The following is a 20,265-nucleotide window of genomic DNA, read 5'->3' as shown; positions in this document are numbered from 1 at the left end:
TCAGAAGTATGTGCCCCCTCCTTCTGATGAGCGTTTGTTTCTGTCATTCCTGTGAGGACAACATTAATTTCTAAGCATACAATGACATATTAGAGGATTCTGTGCTTCAGAGTTTAATACAGTCGTTTGTGGAGAGTTTGTTCTATGTTCCAGCATCACAATATAGCAGCCGCCATATATACACCGATCAGGCATAACATTACGACAGGTGAAGTGAATAGCACTGATTATCTCTTCATCAGCTGTTAGTGGGTGGGATATATTAGGCAGCAAGTGGACATTTTGTCCTCAAAGTTGATGTGTTAAAAGCAGGAAAAATGGGCAAGCGTAAGGATTTGAGCGAGTTTGACAAGGGCCAAATTGTGATGGCTAGACGACTGGGTCAGAGCATCTCCAAAACTGCAGCTCTGTTCCCGGTCTGCAGGGGTCAGTCTCTATCAAAAGTGGCCCAAGGAAGGAACAGTGGTCAACCGGCGACAGGGTCATGGCCAAGGCTCATTGATGCACATGGGGAGCGAAGGCTGGCCCGTGTGGTCCGATCAAACAGACGAGCTACTGTAGATCAAATTGCTCAAGAAATGAATGCTGGTTCTGATAGAAAGGTGTCAGAATACACAGAGCATCACAGTTTGTTTCTTCTCTATTTTCTCTAGAGAGAAACCCCCGACAAGAATCACCCAACATCAGCATCTACAATGGAAAACTACAGTACAAACACAGACATAAGGTTTTAATATTTATTGGGTATCATCTAGTGAATGAAAATCTACACGCACAAACATACATTCACTACAGTAAGTGCACATGCCTTTAAAGAGCTGCTAGAAACATCAGGAATAATATGATTCATCTACAGTCACGGAGAGCAAATCAGCCATCAAAACACCAGATACAGAGTTAAAGATCGGCGGGCAGCAACGGACAGTCTAAAACATGAATAAACTCGTTCTCGACAAACATCTGATTGAAGGGCAGTTCACACGGACAACGATTCGATTCAATCTCTCGATCACTGATCTGTCTCATCGCTGATGGCCGCTGTCAAGGACAGTCCACATTTAAAGCTTTCAGGAGTGACAAATAACGGACATCATTATTCTATGCCAGCGATGTGGCAGAGTTAGTCACCGTTACATAAATGAGCAGCGATTCAGTGACAAACACTTCTTCATACAGGTGGATCCCACGGGGACATACTAATAAAAGGGGCCATTCATAAAGAATGCGCTTTTGTGTTTAAGGGCCAGTTCACACAAAACACGTTATTTCATTCCACTATGCTACTTTTTCAATGTTTTTCTATGTAAACACGCGCTAGACGGATGTGTTTGACTGTTGCATTCACACGGGCCATCTCTTGGCGGTGGGCGTGTCTGAAGCTTGGTGTTGATGCAACTATCATAGTGACTGACAACAGCCAATCACATTACTTTTCCGCCGTTGCATGAACACAATTGGCTAGCGTCTGCGCTATGGTATTTGCATAGGCGATCTGATTGGCTCTGATTGGCTCATAGAATCAGCTCCTCCAAGTCCGAGGCCATGGTTCTCAGTCGGAAAAGGGTGGATTGCCCACTTCATGTGGGTGGAGAGTTCCTGCCTCAAGTGGAGGAGTTCAGGTATCTCGGGGTCTTGTTCACGAGTGAGGGAAGGATGAGGGAGATTGACAGACGGATTGGTGCAGCTTCTGCAGTAATGCAGTCGATGTACCGGTCTGTCGTGGTGAAGAAGGAGATGGTTTAACCCACTGGACCACCATCTCACATATGAGATAGGGTGAGAAGCTCGGTCACTCGGGAGGAGCTCAGAGTAGAGCCGTTGCTCCTCCACATCGAGAGAAGCCAGCTGAGGTGGCTCAGGGATCTATTTCGGATGCCTCCTGGGGAGGTTTTCTGGGCACGTCCCACTGGGAGGAGACCCCGGGGAAGACCTAGGACACGCTGGAGGAATCCCGGCTGGCTTGGGAACGCCTCGGGGTTCCCCCGGAAGAGCTGGAGGAAGTGGCTCGGGAGAGGGAAGTCTGGGCATCTCTGCTTAGGCTGTTGGCCCCACGACCCGGCCCCGGATAAGCGGAAGATGATCTGATTGGCCGCAAGCAACGCCAGTAACGTAACGCGACCCACAATTCAGTTTGGCAACGCGTGACGTCACCCATTCAAAGTAAATGAGAAGCGTTAATGCCGACGCCCTGTGTGAATGCACCGTGACTGTTGCGTTTTTGCAGCGCGACGCACATGACGAGGCATTCCAAAAACGCGGCGCTCAAGTTAAAAGAAGTCGAACTTTTAAAAAAACGCGTTTTCCCCCATTTTACTGCCTGCGTCCCGTGTTTTTCAAAGCAAAAAGTGTGTTCTGTGTGAATTGCCCGTTTAAGAATGCAATACCTAACCCAGCGGAATGGGAAAAAATGCAAGGTCTAGTCAAACACATCCGTTGATCAAACACGTCCATCTAGTGCACGTTTATATTGGAAAAAACTATGGAAAAGCATGGCAGTGGAATGGAAGAATGTGTTCTGTGTGAACAGTCCTTAAACACTTAACATGAAAACCGCTTAACGTGGCTCAATGGACATATACAGTGATATAAACAGACCGTTTACACAACCCCATTTTCAACTAAAAAACAACTAATGCGCTTTTGGCTGTTCATTTACACGTCAACGTGTAAATTTAGGGGCCTGAAAATGCACAAATGCAACGATACCGGTCTCTGTGTAAACTATAAAACGTGAATTTGTGACGTCATGCGTATTACGTGTTCAGTCTATAGGCGTGTAGTGTTTCATTACAAAGTGACATCACCAAACACTGGCCTGGCAGCAGAATACAGCGTTTTTAGTCGTTTTCATGGATCCCTGCGAACTGGGATTGTTTTGACAACACTGTTGTCTGTACACGAAAAACGCAAAGGAAAAACTATTTCTATTGTCATGTAAACATACCCTCAGTATACAGTACACCTTATTTATGATGCATATATACACAGAATCAAACAGACAAGCACAGAATATTAACGCAACACGCTAAATAGCCTGTTAAGGGTGGCTTGATGCCTCATAACAATTATATTAAAAGACTAAATTCGGTATATAGCTTATTAATAAAACATACTTTGTACAGGCAATCAGGTGAGAGCCCAGAATATGAACACAATGTGTTTTACGTTAAATGTTTCCTCCCATAAAAACATTATAAAGAGAGCAATTAATGTGCAATTTGGCATGCTGTGTTCAAATTCTGTGCCCATTAGTGTGCCTGTATATAGTAGGCTATCAATAAGTACATTAAGCCAAACCTAATCAGTTTTGATGGGAAAACACTTATCGTTCCTAGAACGCTGTGTCATGTACGAGATGTGAGACATGAGTGCAGAGGTCAAACACACTTACATAGAAAAACAATGAAAAAACGCGTTCTGTGCGAACAGCCCCTTAAAACGCTTCACATTTACATGAGGTTTCAGAGGGTCAGTGTGAACGGCCCTAAAACTCATCACATTACAGCAAAATAATCATCATATCATCATATAATAACTTCTATACTACCACATTGTACATGCAAATAACACACTAGTGCAAATAATTGACAGGTTACTGTTTCATACTAAATCATCTGACAGACGATCACAAATGTTGCTCTTCTAAAACCGCAATGTCTAATACTCAGCGTCACAGAAACATGACGATCGTCCCGGTCTGAAGTCTCCGCATCACTGTGAGATTTTAAAAAGCAAACGCATCTACAGCCACAACATCTCAATACAGGCACAGAGATTCCTTCTTTCTTCACAAACGCATAATGAATGTGTAAACGTACGATTATTCTGGGCGTAAAGCATTGTGAGGTGACTGGGGCGATGGTGTTCATCTACTGTATGAAGGGTTTGTTTCTTTATTGGTTTGCTGTGGATCTTCATCCCTGCTCCTCCTCGCTGGGGCTGTTGGATCGATCCTGAACAAACACGAGAGAGTCACATACACGCGCCATCATTCATGTAGTTTGACGCAACTAGATGTTTTGCGTGCCGTGTGTGTGTGTCACCTCCTCCTGCTCCTCATCGGTGTCATCGTCACTAACGACGGGTTTCGCACGGGTTCTCGCGGTTCTCCTGCGTCCTTTGCCACGCTCTGCACTTCTGTCCTTACGGCTCAGCTTAATCTTCACCTTCACGGACCGAGCTACAAACACACACGTTAGATAAACACACATGGTCAGTAGTGTCCCTCTCTACAGGCCGCATCCAACTATGCATTTGTGTTTCTGCTGATGATGAAATTCACATCGCATGTAAAAAAACACATAGAAACCGAAGTGTACTTTTGGTTTAAAGGGATAGTTCACCCAAAAATTTAAATTACCCAACCATTACAGACCAACACCTAGTTGGCTTAGCCGAAGTTCTGAGAATGTTTCCTGCCAGCTGGGTAGTAAGATGGCGCCTTAAATAAATAACTTTTTAGTTTGACTGACTCTCTGAATCTGAGCCTTCATCCTCTTCATCTTCCTCACTCTCCTCTCCATCACTCTCTTCCTCTCTCTCGATCTTCTGACACAGGCTGGTGAAGACCGACTGCAGTACGATAGAGTCCTCGTAGATCTGACACACACACAAACAAAGAGAGAGAATACATTTATAAATGTATGTACGTGTATTCAGTGTGAGTTTTCTAAAGATCGTCTGCAGCTGAGAGTTGAGCTGAAGTGTGTGTGTGAGTGAGTTTTTGTGTTTGTGTCTGTGTGTCTGTCTGTATGTGAGTGTGTGTGTGTCTGTGTGAGTGTGTGTCTGAGTGTGTGTGTGTGTCTGTATGTGAGTGTGTGTGTGTCTGTGTGAGTGTGGACTGGTAATCCCTACGTTACGGGGACAAAATGTCCCCACAAAGATGGCAATATCCGAAATCCTCGTCCTTGTGGGGACATTTTTAGGTCCCCACGAGGAAAACATCTTAAAAATCAGACTAAGTGATGTTTTTTGAAAATGTAAAAATGCAGAGTGTCTCCTGTGATGGGTAGGTTTAGGGGCAGGGGCAGTGTGTGTGTGTGTGTGTGTGATGGGTAGGTTTAGGGGCAGGGGCAGTGTAGGGGGATAGAATATACAGTATGTACGGTATAAAAACCATTACGCCTATGGAAAGTTCCCATAAAACATGAAAACCCAACATGTGTGTGTCTGTGTGTGTGTGAGTTTGTGTGTCTGTGTGTCTGAGTGTGTGTGTGTAATTGTCTATGTGAGTGTGTGTTCATGTTTTTCTATCCTGGTGGAAACTTTAACCTGAATGCACACAGAATCATGGGGACTCGTGTCACAGTGGGCCCCTAAATTGAGGTCCCCATGAGAAAACAAGCTTGTAAATTACACAGAATGTTTTTTTTATTAAATGTAAAAATGCAGAAAGTTTTGTGTGATGGGTAGGTTTAGGGGTAGGGTTAGTGTAAGGGGAGAAAATATACAGTTTGTACAGGATAAAAAACATTTAAGACTAAGGAGAGTCCACACAAAGATAGCAAACCAGACGTGTGTCTGTGAGAGTGTGTGTCTGTGTGTGTGTGTATGTATGTGAGTGTGTGTGTGTGTGTGTGTGTGTGTATCTAACCAGTGAGCCCTCGAGGTTGAAGGTTTGAGCGTTTTGACACAGCAGCATCACGTCTCTCTCCAGATCATTGAGGCTGCGGTACCGATGACTCCGAATGCGCTCCTGCACAGACACAAACATCTGTGTAACCAAATAACACCTGAATAAACCCTGAAATCCCTTACTGCTGACACACTGACCTTGATCTTCCTGAAGTCCACAGGTTTGCGGATCAGCTCGTAATACTCGGGCAGTTCCTTCCGTGACGGCAGCTGGATGAACACCTCGCTCAACTGACGGCCGTTACTGCAACATTCAGAACAAACGCACATCAGTCATGCATGCTTAGCGAGGAATAATTCATACACTTGATGTCTCCGAAGACTTGTTCAGACTGACAGTCCAAATCCGATTATGTGCACATCCTGATCGGATCACATGTGGTTTAAAATCCTATTCAAATGTAATTTCTGGTAATCTGTTCTGCTGTTGTCGATGTGCAGGTCATGCAGAAAAGTATAATATAATGGAGACATCTTCACTTCTGTGACAAGACCTAGGAAAATCTACAAGGCGCAACATTTCCACATCACAAGAAACATCTGAAGACACAAAAACCCATCCCAGAGATCCATAACTAACAACACACATACTGAACGCATACTGGACTCTCTCACCAACTCATCCTTTTTGGAAACGCCATTGCCACTCACTTCTCCTTATATTTAATAACAGCATCCACGATCTTCTTCATCTTCTTGGTGAGTGACGGAGGGTTCGGCGACAGCTTCTCGGAGGGCGGGCGACCTCGTTTTTTCTGTCTTTTGCTGTCGTCGTCTCGGTCTCTCCCTCCACGAGCACCTGAAGTGGACGGAATGGCATCCGGATCCCGATCGCGCCTCCTCTTCCGAGCCGTTTTCTTGTGTCGCACCTCTTCCTCGATCTCCTCCAGAGTCCCATCCTCAATAGCCTGAGGAAAGAGCCAGAGATCAGAAATGTCTGACAGAGGAAGAGAAGAAAACGAACTGTATATATCTGACCTTTAGCCACTGTTTCTCTGTGAGCGAATCGCTATAATCGACCTCTTTTCTCTGACGGGAGCCGCGGCCGAACATCTTCTCCTCTTCTTCCTCACAGGTGAGCCTTTCCACCTCGGCATCATCTTTCATGATCCACGTGGGCAGCTCGTCCTCCTCCATGAGACGAGGCTTTCGCTTCGGATTGCGAGCTTCCTCGCGGCGGCGATCCAGATCCATGCGCTACACAGAAACAGACAATGGAAGTTCATTTGGATTCAATCAGGGTTTGGTGATCGAAATCGACTCTGTAAGTGTAAGTGAGAGAAAAAGGAAAAAAGACCATGAACTGGTCAAACTCGTCTTCACTGCGGGCGATCATCTGATTTACAGTCTCGTCGTCCGGCACTTCATCTTCTTCCTGACAGAAACAGAAAACACCAAGGGACAGAGCTTCAGAAATTACAGAAAGTACAGAAAATAAAGAAAAGATCCATGACAATGATTTACATAGACACAGAATATACGGTTTCGATGCATCACAGCTACCAGGATATTCATATTAATCTGCATATTCTGAATAAACAACATTCTCTCACTGAATCCTGTAGATGCTCGCTCTTATTATCAGATCACATTCAAATGCCCTTATTATGCTTTTTCAGATATGACCTTTCATGTAGTGTGTAACAGAGCTGTTCGTGATTGTAAAAGGTCTGCAAAATTTCAAAGATCGTTACTGTTCGCATCACTGTGCATCAAGTGCTGAGGAAGAGCTGAGATTCAGATATGATAATGAGTGTTTGGTTTCTGACCAATCACAACAGACTGGGTCATCTGACCAATCAGAAAGGCAGAGTTTAGAGAGACTGAATCTTTGATCAAATCGTTTCAGACACTGTGAGAAAAGAGCTGATGCTGTAATGTGTATTGTGAGAAAATGAAAGTGTTTTCTGACCTTGATTCATGTAAACCTATTGTAGGAGACGCCAAAACAATACTAGGAATCTGTAAAATAGCATAATATGGGCACTTTAGCTTTATAAAAATCTGTTATTGTGTGTATGCACACAACCAGTCTCTTTGAATTCATCACAAACCCTTTAAACATTTGCACATCTTTACAGTGATCCACGCTCACTTCTCATGTTTGTAAGATAAATCTCCCATAAAAACTCTGTTTAGAATCATGCAGATGTCAAAACACTCAGTTACAGCTGATATTCAGAATAAGGTGTTTGCATGACCCAATATTCAGGTTAATACAGGCAGATTTATTCGGATTATTGACTTAAGCAGTTTATGGCAGTAGAGTTTTCATGAATCATTCATTACTGAAACATTCCGTTAAATATTGGAATATTCCAGGACGTCCGAAATCACATACTGTATAGTAGGTAATATATTTGATTTGAAACTTGCATTGCAACTGTTAAAAGAATATTCTATATAGTATCTTTCAATTTGGACGTATAGACTTGGTCGGCATTACTGGGAACGCCCTCAAAACGTCATATCCGCCATATGCCGTGGGGGAAAACAAGCCATTAGAATGAATGCACGTTGACCATGTTAGACACTTTATCTTTACTCTTTGTAATGATTACGATTTATTTTTGCTAGGTGCAGTCCCGAAAAGTTGCCATGTGGCGTTCTGCACTTCTAGCAAGTTAAAAAAACCCTGATCTGAAGTTTTATACTGCTAAATAAACAGACAGAACCGTTCGTCAATTCCGAAAGCCTGAATACGTCCATTACAATTAAACATGTCCACTACATGATGCTGGTATTATTGTAAAGATTAAAAAAAAGAGATTTCATTAATTGCAATGGCAAAAGTTTGTTGAACAAAACGCCAATAAAGTCATACTTGTCACGGGACTCAATTTATCGTTAAAGCAGTTTTTCACAACGAGTCATCACATACCCACATAATGCATGAGGTTATTAATGTACAAAACATTATTTCATGATGGGAAGGGCTGGGCTCATGCTTGTGCTTCAAGCTGATAACATTATATGTACTCGTTAAAATTCATGCTGCTCCCACAAATGTTACACAACATAATTGCTAGGCAACTTCATAAATCACCCAGGCTTTTGATGAAGACGGTTGCTATAAAAAAGTTAATAAAAAACTTTGCTATTGTCAGTAATTCTAATAATATTGTGACACTGACATGTCAATTTCATAGCACAAGACACGTTTTATGATCATTTTAAAACATTAAAACATACTTTTAAACCATTAAATTCAAAAACTCAAAAATCTTCATCGAAAGACTGGGTGATTTATGAAGTTGGCATGTCATACCCATATAGGGGTCGGGGAGCAGCATGTATTTTGATGAGAAAATGACACCTCTGGCCATTGATTCTTTTGGGTCGTTTATCAGTCACAGATATTGTACGGACAATCTGACCCGATATGGCTCAGTTTTTCTATATATCAGTACATCTTGCTCTGTCGAGCGGCAGAAGGGATTCTACACCGGCTAAACTGGGTTAACCCCATGCATTTACATTGTGGGGGAATGGACTGTTTTCCCCCACGTTGACTCCGCCCCCAGCTATGACACAACGCCGATCAAGTCTTTTAAATCTGCCATGTTGTCACTGTCATGTGATCTACGGCCTCAGTTGCATCAATTCACTGCCATTGAAAAGTATCCATCATATGCGCACTTCAGAAGTATTAGGTCATCCGGATATATTTCGCCTACTGGTTTATAAATACTATGAATTTGGATATAATACTCAGCTTACATACTGTTTGTTGCCTACTATACGCAGGGAGAGTGATACTCCTGACCTCGTCCTGCTCCTCGTGCTCCAGAATGGCCTGCAGAAACGCTCGGCGCTCATGACTCGACGACTTCTGGTCGAACATGCCAGCCTGGATCACCTTCTGGTCGACATTCAGCTTGTATTTAGCGGCCGCCAGGATTTTCTCTTCTACACTGTTCACGGTACAGAGACGCAGAACCCGCACCTCGTTCTGCTGCCCGATCCGGTGGGCTCGATCCTGCGCCTGGAGGTCCTGCACACGGAACGAGCATGAGTTCTGAACGGCACAAATCCCAACTGATGATAATGCCTTGTGAAAGTGCTACCTGATGAGGGTTCCAGTCGCTGTCGAATATGATGACGGTATCGGCGCTCTGGAGATTGAGGCCCAGTCCTCCTGCCCTGGTGCTCAACAGGAATATAAAGTACTGAGAGGCCGGATCATTGAAGGTCTTAAGCAGCATCCCGCGATCCTCTGCTTTAGTCGTGCCTGAAACACACCAATCAAGCATTCTGCGTTAGTTCAGGCAGGACATGTAGTCAAGCTGCTTTGCGACCCACCTCCTCCCCAGCTCCTCCTAAAACTGTGTTTAACTAAATCAATGTCATTCTGTTGTCATTGACGCATACTCTGTTCTAAATGGGGGATTTCGCTGCTCTCCCAGTTTAAAAAATGGGAGGTTGTCCCCAGGATCTGCTGCTGTTCCCTGTCTTGGCTTTTTATGGAGCTCATGAAAAGGATGGGGAATTTAGAGCAGAGCCGTATCGCCAAATGAACATTTTTGCTAAATATGCCAATAAAAAGTTGACTAAAAGTTTGTCTATGGTGTTTTTGACTTAAGTGGACCAGACTGAAACTCATATTCTGAAGAAAATGTAAGCGATGCTTGACACAATAGCAGAGTTGGCTTAACCATTTCTCATGATTCTGCATGTTTAATGTTGTTAGGGCCATGAGAAATCCGCTTTATTTATTCTGTTATAATTTTTCTGGACTACTTCTCTGGTACTATATTTTAGTTCAATAATATTTTATTTTTCAATAATTATATTTATTTTTAGGAGATATTATGGTACCAAATTATATTTATGCAGTAGTTATACTCCATTTATTCTCTTTTTCAGCATGGACCTAAAAAAAGAAAATTTCCAACATAAATCTTGAATGTTTTGGATCACAGATTTAAGTTTGGTCTCTTTATTTAGATGACACATGGCAGATAACTGCTGAAGTGAAACGTTTTAAAAAGTAAACTTTTGAACTGAAATTTTATATTTATTGTTTTTTAAAATACCATTTTCAATTTTTATATGAAATATTTTCCAAAACACGTTTTACTCTAAAACTGTGAGAAAATCAAAGCCATAAATCTAAACGAGCTGTTCCAATTTTGAGGTTGATATCTCAAAAAATGAGCTTTCAGTGTGATTTTGTTTGGCCGCAGTTCCAATAGTTTCCACTAGATGAAATTCGTCTCACGTTCATTTCCAATGCGCTCATCTTTTACCGCGAACAATACAAGTGTGACCATTTTTTTCAGGACCATTTGACCTTTTCATATCATGTCCACGATTTTTTTTGTGTGTGTTCAAACAGCAAGGGCCAAAATCTTTACCAGGTTTCGTACCATTCCAATAAAGTAAAAAATGTATAACAAAAGCAAAACGTTAAAAAAAAATTCGGTCAAAAATTTCTGAACAGCGCTAGAGGGTTTACAAAAATGACATTTTTAGAGCCCTATGAACTACATTTTATTTTTTCTCAAATTCCGTTTTATTATTCCCAAATTTTCCGTTTACATTTTTCTGAATTCCATTTTAAAGGGTTAATTCCATTTTTAAATCATCTAAAAGTCTATTTTGGTAATCATAAAGCATGTCTAATCAATTGAATTCATAAAACTTAATATATATATATATTGTTACAATAATAGTGCCCTTATGTTTTATTTATATTGAAGAAAAAATTGTGATTCCTCCTTAAAAAAAAAAAAAAAGTTTTATTTTATTATTAATGGAGGTACATGTACAGTATTACAGCAGTAATATACTTCTGTCACAATTTCTTCAAGTTAAACCAAACTTTTATTTTGGCGGGTTGTCGTGAAGACCTTTGAGTTTCTGTGTTTATGTGTGAAACATAGACCGTGAAAAAATATGGACGACACGACTTCATTGACTTCCGCTGACGAGAGTTGAAGCTTTCGGAGGCCGCACACGGCGCTGACATCTTGCGCAGATTTGGGACCGAGTCTGCACAGTAGAGAGCAGGAAGTAGAGGCGTGATTATCAAAAGCCCGCCCACACTCTCACAGATGCAGAACAATTCATTATATTGGTGTGAAATAAACAGTTACGAAAATGTAGAAATTAAAGCTAAAGCTCCAATCTCCTCCCAAAAATACAGAAAAAAGTCTGTTAGTGCCTCAGTGACAAGTTCACTCAGAGAAGCCGTCAATCTCAGCTGTCAATCATGACGTCACACCCCCCGTTTTTATAGCATCAAATAACTAACTAAAACTAAACTTATTTAAAAAACAAACACTTGAAATGAAATCATCGTGATAAAAACTGCCTAAAATGACAGAAACCAACTTTGGGAAAAAATTATTTAAAGTGGAATTGAATTGTTTAGTTCGTCTCACGTCCATTGTAATACATGGAGGGGTGGGGTTTATGAGCTATACTGGGACCAGCCACCGGGGGGGCGATCGAAGCGCGTAGGCTTCAGTTTCTGAGAGGAGTGCAGCAGGCGTGGTGTGAAATGGTAATAGTTTTTCTTAAATAAAATGGTGAAATCTTGGTGAAGTGACTCTCAGAGCGGCTCTGGAGATGAAGTTCATGTCCTCACATAGTGAAACGGCATCATGATTTGATTAAATGTACAGCATTACATTTAACTTATTCATGACATCCCGCGTTATATGGTAAATTCCATTTTTATGACTGGATTCCACAATTCTATCCACGTTTTCTGCATCATGGAAATCATATCATGATATCCTGGTGTCAGGATACATCTGGAGTCCAAATGGCCCTTCAGCAGGTAAAAAAATGAGGTACGGTTGGATTTGTCCAGATCAGCATCATTAATAATAATAATAAATATAGCTGCAAGCAGCAGCAATACCGGGGCCATGCGCAAATAAGAAGACAAGACATGCCAAAATGGCTGGGAGAGTCAGATAAACGGCAGCAATGAGATGATTTTAGGCAAAAAGGCTGAAAAAAGCATTGTAGTCTATGAGAATTTCATGTTTTGTTCTATTATAGCGCCACCAAGAGGCACAATCCTACCATTTTTTTGTCATCGGAGTGAGCCCATACATGTGTGTGTCAATTTTGGTGAAAATATCTAATTTCGTTTTGGAGTTATAGACGTTTATATGAAAAAACACGTAAAAAATTACTGACACTTGACTTTGATTGGATTTTACTCCCCCTTAATATCAATATTTTGACATTTGGGTATTAGCATTTAACTATCGACCTATGTTTCCGAACTTCTGACGCTGGTTTCGTCTCGATCGGACTAGCGGTTTCCGCGATATCAGCTAATAAACGCTAAATTTTATAGTGCTAAATTTCAACGCTGCACAAACCATACACCGAAACCTGACAAATCTGGTATCGTTGGACTCGGCAAGGATTCAGGAGACAAAAAAAGTTACTCCCATGAAGATAAGTTAATCACACCCAAAGTTATAAGCGTTTGAAAAACAAATTATCCACTAGGTCAGGCTCCTTCAGGGCATCGTGCTGATGACCCATATCGAGTTTCGTAACAATCCGTTCATGTGTTCATAAAATACAGCATTTTAGCACATAATTCAAAATGGCCAGACGACTCGGCATGCCGCCCTGAATCACTTTTATGATTTTTAGACACGGTTCAGAAGTTATATTTTTTGTATCTCCGGACCAGTAGGTGGCACTGTGCCGAAACGCTGCATGCTGCCTCAGGTCATGCTTGTGATGACATGTACCAAGTTTGGTTTGAATACGATAAAGCGTTGCGGAGATATTGCCTTAAGTGTGTTTTCGCAAGCGTTACGTAAAATTTGTTTGTGTGTTTTTCGAAAACGATTTCACGAATCAACTTGATTTTGTTTTTTTGTCAGCATAGTCTGAAGATGATCTGGTTAAATTTTCGTGCAAATACGAACTGTCTAGGACGCGTTCGCAAAAGTAGGTGTTTTGGGAAATTCAAAATGGCAGGAACATTCTCATGACGGAAAATGACGTCATAGGTAATTTCTATGTTTCTAGCTCTTATCGTTCAAAAGTTATTAGCATAAACATGAGTCAAACTTTGGACTGGTGGTGGCGCTAGAGAGATTGAGTTAGAGACTCCAAATTTGCTAAACTGCAAAAAATGCTTTTCTTACTTAGTATTTTTGTCTTGTTTTCAGTCCAAATATCTAAAAAATCTTACATTAAGAAGCATTTACTAGACAAGCAAAAGTTTTTGTATATAAATAAGCAAAATAATCTGCCAATGGGGTAAGCAAAATAATCTTAATTCAAACAGAAAACAAGATTTTTTTGCTTACCCCATTGGCAATGTACTTCATTCATATTTTACTTATTTTAAGCAAAAACTCCCTTAATTTTGAGTTATTTTCCCCCAAAACAAGACACAAACTTTTGCTTGTCTAGTAAATGCTTCTTAATGTAAGATTTTTTAGATATTTGGACTGAAAACAAGACAAAAATACTAAGTAAGAAAAGCATTTTTTGCAGTGTATGGTGACATTTCCGACTGTCCTCTGTCAGTGTGCCAAATTTCACAACTTTTTACCATACGGTTCTATGGGCTGCCATAGACTCAAGAGCGGAAGAAGAAGAAGAAGAAGAAGAAGAAGAAGAAGAAGAAGAAGAAGAAGAAGAAGAAGAAGAAGAAGAAGAAGAAGAAGAAGAAGAAGAAGAAGAAGAAGAAGAAGAAGAAGAAGAAGAAGAAGAAGAAGAAGAAGAAGAAGAAGAAGAAGAAGAAGAAGAAGAAGAAGAAGAAGAAGAAGAAGAAGAAGAAGAAGAAGAAGAAGAAGAAGAAGAAGAAGAAGAAGAAACGGAAGAATAATAATAATAAGAAATCTAACGGTTTCAATAGGTGCCTTCGCACCTTCGGTGCTTGGCCCCTAATAATCATCATGCTCTACTTCTACTACAAACTAAAGAAAAAGAGAAACACAAACTCACCATCCAGACGAAGATATTTAAAGCTGCGGTAAGCAAAATAATCCTCCATTATAGTCATCAGTGACGTCATTTGGCAGAAGAGCAGCACTTTGTGATTGGACGCCCGTAATTTGGGCAAAATACGATCCAGCACCTCAAACTTCCCTGAGGCTCGGTACAGGTCAGCCCTGCAGGTCAGACGTTAAATAAAGGTCATATAAAGTCTTACTCCTGGTGCCATCTAATGGGTCTGACCTGGCACTCACCCTTGAACTATACCGCCCGAGAAACCCAGATGCTCAGAAAACGACTCCTGCAAAAGCGGCACATTCAGCACTGCAAGAACAGCCTCACCAGATGATCAACACACTACGACAGACACTTTCACGCACCTCGATTTGCTGGAACATGTAGGGATGATTACAGATCTTCCTCAGCTGCATGATGGTGTTCATTAGAGTCTTAGTGCCGCCTTTACCCTGAAACACACACAGTGTTCAGCAACACACAACTGGTCTGCTTTATTACATCTAGATGAGGATCAAGAGCTGCCGGGATGCAGAACGATCTCATGATTTCCTGCACTGAAGATGTGAGGCGTTTCTGCCAGGCAAGAGGTTACAAACGCAGAGACACCTCACCTTCTTGTCCTTCTCGGAGCCGTCGGTTAGCAGCACTCCTTTGGCCTGCATGTGTCGGTACAGAACCCTCTGAAGGGCCGACATGTCACACTTTATCACGTATTCCACCTGCACATGGACATAAAACAGCACAAACGCGTCATCGGTCTGAGACTCCAGCTATGTTTCCATCCAAAGTTGCAAATCTAACTTATGCACAAAATTGGAATATATTGCATAAAACATTTGTAAATAAAGCACCGCTTCCATCCCATCCCAAATTGTCACTTCCTGTGAAATTGGAGTGAAATATCAGTAATAAAATTGGAATTTGCTGCAATCAAAAATTTCCCTCCATCATAAATGAGTTGCGTCTCAGAGCGGCAGGCGAAAAACAATCACCAATGCCATGTTCTCTTGAGTTTTTTATTGGGAGGGATTTATTCAGTAAATGTGTTTCCATCGTACGTCTTCTTATCGGATCAAATATTATGCACCTCAATTGAGTGCATACGTTTTTTATGCGCATCTTCCATCCAGCGTTTTTTTTCTATGTGATAACCCAAAATTTGTAATAGGTGGATGGAAACATCTTGACACACACATATTGACTGAAGTCAAACTCACCTTCTCCGGCAGCTGCGCCTCGACTTCCTTCTTCAGCCTGCGCAACAGGAAGGGGCGGAGCACTTTATGCAGGCGGCGAATGATCAGGATGGTCTCCTCCTCATTCAGGTCCACCTGAGAGAGACATCATCACTATTGTGAGTCATGTCTACTACTCCTTCATATCCCTTCACATGTAGAAAAGAATATACATTTTTTAAAGATAGGAATCATATTAGTTTCCTTTATCACATCATTGTGCTACATTTATTGCTCTTTACATCAGGTATTAAGATGCGTTTTGGTCAATCGGAGCAAGTGGACGACGCTAAATACAGGTGTTTTCACACCCGAAAGTCTGCACCAAGATCTGAACCGAAGGTCATGTTTTGATACATTTTATACATTTGGTTAGTTTTTCACATTGCAATTATGCGAGCCCACTAAAGAACTTTATATGACACACTTGCGTCCTCTCATCATCATCTATGTGGGCTGTATCTGGACATTGATTGGTTTGTAAACGGACGTGCGTCTGACGTCAGCGTCTTTGACAAGAATGAATGAACAGACGCATATCATTGCCACTATTGAATGGTGCGCATTGCTTGACTATTTCTTTTTGTTTCGAATTGTTTCGTTTAAAAGTGGACATTTCAAGCTTTATATACACATATTTCTCTTGTCTGTGAGGAAGTAGCTGCTGAGTTTGGGTTTATTTGAGACACGCTCCAGTTCATGTGCAGAGCATGTGATCGCTCCCGCGATTGTTATCTGCTATAGACTATTTGCTTCTTATTTATTAAATCCAGGCAATTATCTGATTAAACGTTGATTAAAATTAAGATACAATTTATACAAAACTCATACAAATTCACTTTAAAGAAAGGCTTTCAACAAAACAAAACTTAATGAAGTGGTCAAAATCATTTCTGACCTTCTGTCTTCTAACATATTGCGCATCTTTTCATAATCAATATAGCCTAGATGAAATTTTAAAATAACATTATAATATTTAAACACAAACAGGAACTTCCTGTAAATGGTCTGAAAGTCCGACCCATACAGAAAATGCTTTCACACTAGAAACGAACCGAACCTTTGTTCAGTTTGATCCAGACTGAGACTACCTCTTTTCATCTGACCAAATTTCGTCTAACCAAACTGAAAAGTCAGAAAATCTGGACCAAACAAGGTAGGTGTGAAAGGGCCCTAAAACGTTTTGAGCTGGTCCACTTTCGACCACTTCCAGAGGTAGTCGGAAACACATTCGACCGGATTGCTGTCGTAGTGTAAATGTTTATGTGGTCGAATGTGTTCGAACAGCCACAAAAGACCCTATACTCTCCGCCCGACTGACCTAATGCATGAACACTATGGGAAGCGCACTAGCCAGACGGGATTTAAACTTTATCGGCTGAAGACCCAAATTTGGTTTGTAGATGAAAAAAGTACCAGACACAATGTTCTATCATTCCTGATATCTAACACACACTCAGTGTTCGGCTGGTCTTGCGGCTGTCAGAACAAAAACGAAAGCTGATGCTCTCCATATATTTTTCCGTCGTCTCTGGTCGCGTTCATATGTAAATTGCGCGAGCTTATTTTGTCCACTAGATCGAAAGATTTGAAAAAGTACATACATTGACATACAAATTAGGACAGAAGTGGTTGAAAGTGGACAAAAGAGATTTTAATACCAGGTGTAAACAGGGCCTTAAATTAATTTCACGACTTTGCTTTGAATCACGCTGAAATTGATAGGTTAGAACTCAGATATGCTGAAATTCAGATATGCTAATGGTCATTTGGTTTCCGTGGTGGACCAATCACAACAGACTGGGCATCTGACCAATCAGAGCAGAGCAGCTCTCGGAAAGGAGGGGTTTAGAGAGACTGAATCCTTTATTCAACTGTTTCAGACACTGAGAGAAAAGAGCTGATGCTGCAATGTGTATTATGAGAAAATGAAAGGTTTTTTTTTTTTACCTTTTTGGGCATGTATGAATTTAAACCTATTTTAGGAAACTCAAATTAGCAACTTTTAAAATGGCATAATATGGGCACTTTAAACAGACAGAGTGGCGTACCTTCTCTCCGGTCATGGCGAAGGGAGCGTTGAACCACTGCTCGAACGTGCTGCAGCTCTTGAAGATGGTGGGCAGCAGGAAGTTGAGCAGCGCCCAGAGCTCCGGGAGCTTGTTCTGCAGCGGCGTCCCCGTCAGCAGCACGCGCCGCGGCGCCAGATAGTGTGTGTTCAACACCTGCGTCAGCTTACAGTGATGGTTCTTCATGCGATGACCTTCGTCCACTATCATGTACTTCCAGCGAATCTGTATCAGGTGACATGAGCTCATCAGCGCGTCTCTGATCGAGGCCAAAGGTCACATGAACCGCAGCGCATAAGCATGGCTCACATTATTCCCACCTACAAGAGAGGGCTGAGAGCTGAGAGGGGGTCAAACACACATCCGTCTGAACACACACCAACCTCACGGGCTTTACCTTGGCCAGCACCTGCTTGTCTTTGATGATGTATTCGTAAGTAGTGAGCAGCACGTTGAACTTGCCGCTGCGCAGCTGTGGTACAAAGGCTCTTCTAGCAGCAGGAGATCCCTGAACACATGTCACATGATCACAAGGCCATCAATGAGCCACAAGAAACTCATCAGTGTTGAGCCACATCAGAGGAGCTACCCGTTTCATAAAGCGGTTAACACTACAAGCTACTAACAAACAGTGGCTCACTAAATTGAAGCTGCTGAAAGTAATCATGAAATTATTTACTTCCTTAATACAATAACATTTATTCAAAGCGGCAGACTGTTAACTGTCAGTGTCTTTTTTATTGCCTTTTTATCCAGGTCACATATTTTAGTAATCATCATAAATTAGGTCTAATTTGAAACACTCAAAATTCCTCCTGTGGAAACCATTGAAATTGAAAATTGAAACTCAGTTTTTGTGATTTCAACTTCAAACTAGATAAAATGTCAAGACAAACTTTATGTTGGCTTGAGAAAGCCTGACCTGAAAGTTTGAAGTAGTTTTAAAATCTTGAAGTTTGAAGGTTACGTTTAAAGAATTGAATAGTTTTATTTTAGTTTAGTACTTTTAAAGCTAAAAATTCGAAGCACTTTGTTTCTAGCATAGTTTAACACATTGCTAGCATATTTAAGCGTGATGCTAGCACTTTTTAACACAATGCTAGCATGATTTAACAAATTGCTGGCATATTTTAAAGTCCTCATGAAATCAAAATCTTATTTACTTGATCTTATTTACTTTGTTAGCACACATTACAGGTCTTAGGGTGAACAATTAATCTGTGCAAGTTAATACACAAAATTTGTTTGCCGTAGTAATCTTTAATCAAAATCTGAAAAGTAACTTCCGGTCTGGAATGTTGTTCCCTTTCTGATGACGGCAGTTTGACGGCTTGGGTTTGAATATCATTAACCCCTCAGATGGAGAGGAGGAGCGCTGCAGTAAAACCCTGCCCTCTTTTCAATAATCAATTTCACTTGGAAATACGTCACAGCACTGAAATAAAATCAGTTGCAACTTCCGGCTCACTGGGACTTTAACATGTTGCTAACATTATTTAACATTTCTACAATGTTTCTAGCACAATAACACATTTTTAGCTTTAACATGCAGTTAACATGATTTAACACATTGCTAACATGTTTTACTATGTTGTTTGCATGTTTTATCACATTGCTAGCATGTTTTTTCATGTTGTTAACATGATTTAACACACTGCTAACATGCTTTGTCATGTTGTTTGCATGTTTTAGCACGTTTCTAGCATGTTTTTGCATGTTGCTAACATGATTTAACACATTGCTTGCATGTTTAACATTTTGCTAGCACTATTTAACACAATGCTACCATGATTTAGCAAAATTGCTAGCATATTTTAAAATTTTGCTAACATTATCAAACATTTTTAAGATGTTTCTAGCTAGATTTAACAAATTTTTTATGTTTTAGCATGTGAACATTATTTAACACATTGCTAAAATGTTTTGTCATGTTGTTTGCATGTTTTAGCACGTTTCTAGCATATTTTTGTATGTTGCTAACATGATTTAACACATTGCTTGCATGTTTAGCATTTTGCTAGCACTATTTAACACAATGCTAGCATGATTTATCAAATTGCTAGCATATTTTAACATGTTGCTAACATTATCGAACATTTTTAAGATGTTTCTAGCAAGATTTAACAATTATTTTGTTTTAGCATGTTAACATGATTTAACACATTGCTAACATGTTTTGTCATGTTGTTTGCATATTTTAGCACGTTTCTAGCATGTTTTTGCATTTTGCTAACATGATTTAACACATTGCTTGCATGTTTAGCATTTTGCTAGCACTATTTAACACAATGCTAGCATGATTTAGCAAATTGCTAGCATATTTTAACATGTTGCTAACATCATCGGACATTTTTAATATGTTTCTAGCAAGATTTAACAAA

The 20,265-nt window shown here is 40.7% G+C and overlaps 1 protein-coding gene across 1 annotated transcript in view; it reads right to left on the bottom strand.

The window, feature by feature from the left end:
* Positions 1-729: 729 nt before the first annotated feature.
* The window catches only part of smarca4b (SWI/SNF related BAF chromatin remodeling complex subunit ATPase 4b), a 42,133-nt gene continuing 22,597 nt past the window's right edge, over positions 730-20,265 (bottom strand). Inside the window, exons 17-33 of the mRNA XM_079841795.1 lie at positions 18,282-18,392; positions 17,867-18,109; positions 15,798-15,911; positions 15,192-15,299; positions 14,943-15,029; positions 14,817-14,863; positions 14,572-14,738; positions 9,702-9,865; positions 9,359-9,628; positions 6,932-7,009; positions 6,613-6,831; positions 6,286-6,542; positions 5,773-5,878; positions 5,594-5,695; positions 4,473-4,599; positions 4,044-4,180; positions 730-3,953 (exon numbers count right to left, since the gene is read on the bottom strand). Of these exons, the coding sequence (XP_079697921.1) occupies positions 3,915-3,953; positions 4,044-4,180; positions 4,473-4,599; positions 5,594-5,695; positions 5,773-5,878; positions 6,286-6,542; positions 6,613-6,831; positions 6,932-7,009; positions 9,359-9,628; positions 9,702-9,865; positions 14,572-14,738; positions 14,817-14,863; positions 14,943-15,029; positions 15,192-15,299; positions 15,798-15,911; positions 17,867-18,109; positions 18,282-18,392 (2,376 nt within the window). The 3' untranslated portion in view covers positions 730-3,914. The remainder of the gene's footprint in view (positions 3,954-4,043; positions 4,181-4,472; positions 4,600-5,593; positions 5,696-5,772; positions 5,879-6,285; positions 6,543-6,612; positions 6,832-6,931; positions 7,010-9,358; positions 9,629-9,701; positions 9,866-14,571; positions 14,739-14,816; positions 14,864-14,942; positions 15,030-15,191; positions 15,300-15,797; positions 15,912-17,866; positions 18,110-18,281; positions 18,393-20,265) is intronic.

The sequence above is a fragment of the Gobio gobio genome (assembly GCF_949357685.1).
Source record: "Gobio gobio genome assembly, chromosome: 17".
In the NCBI taxonomy this organism is placed as follows: Eukaryota; Metazoa; Chordata; class Actinopteri; order Cypriniformes; family Gobionidae; genus Gobio; species Gobio gobio.
The sequence above is the reverse complement of the archived record's forward strand: the minus strand, read 5'-3'. Positions and strand labels throughout refer to the sequence as shown.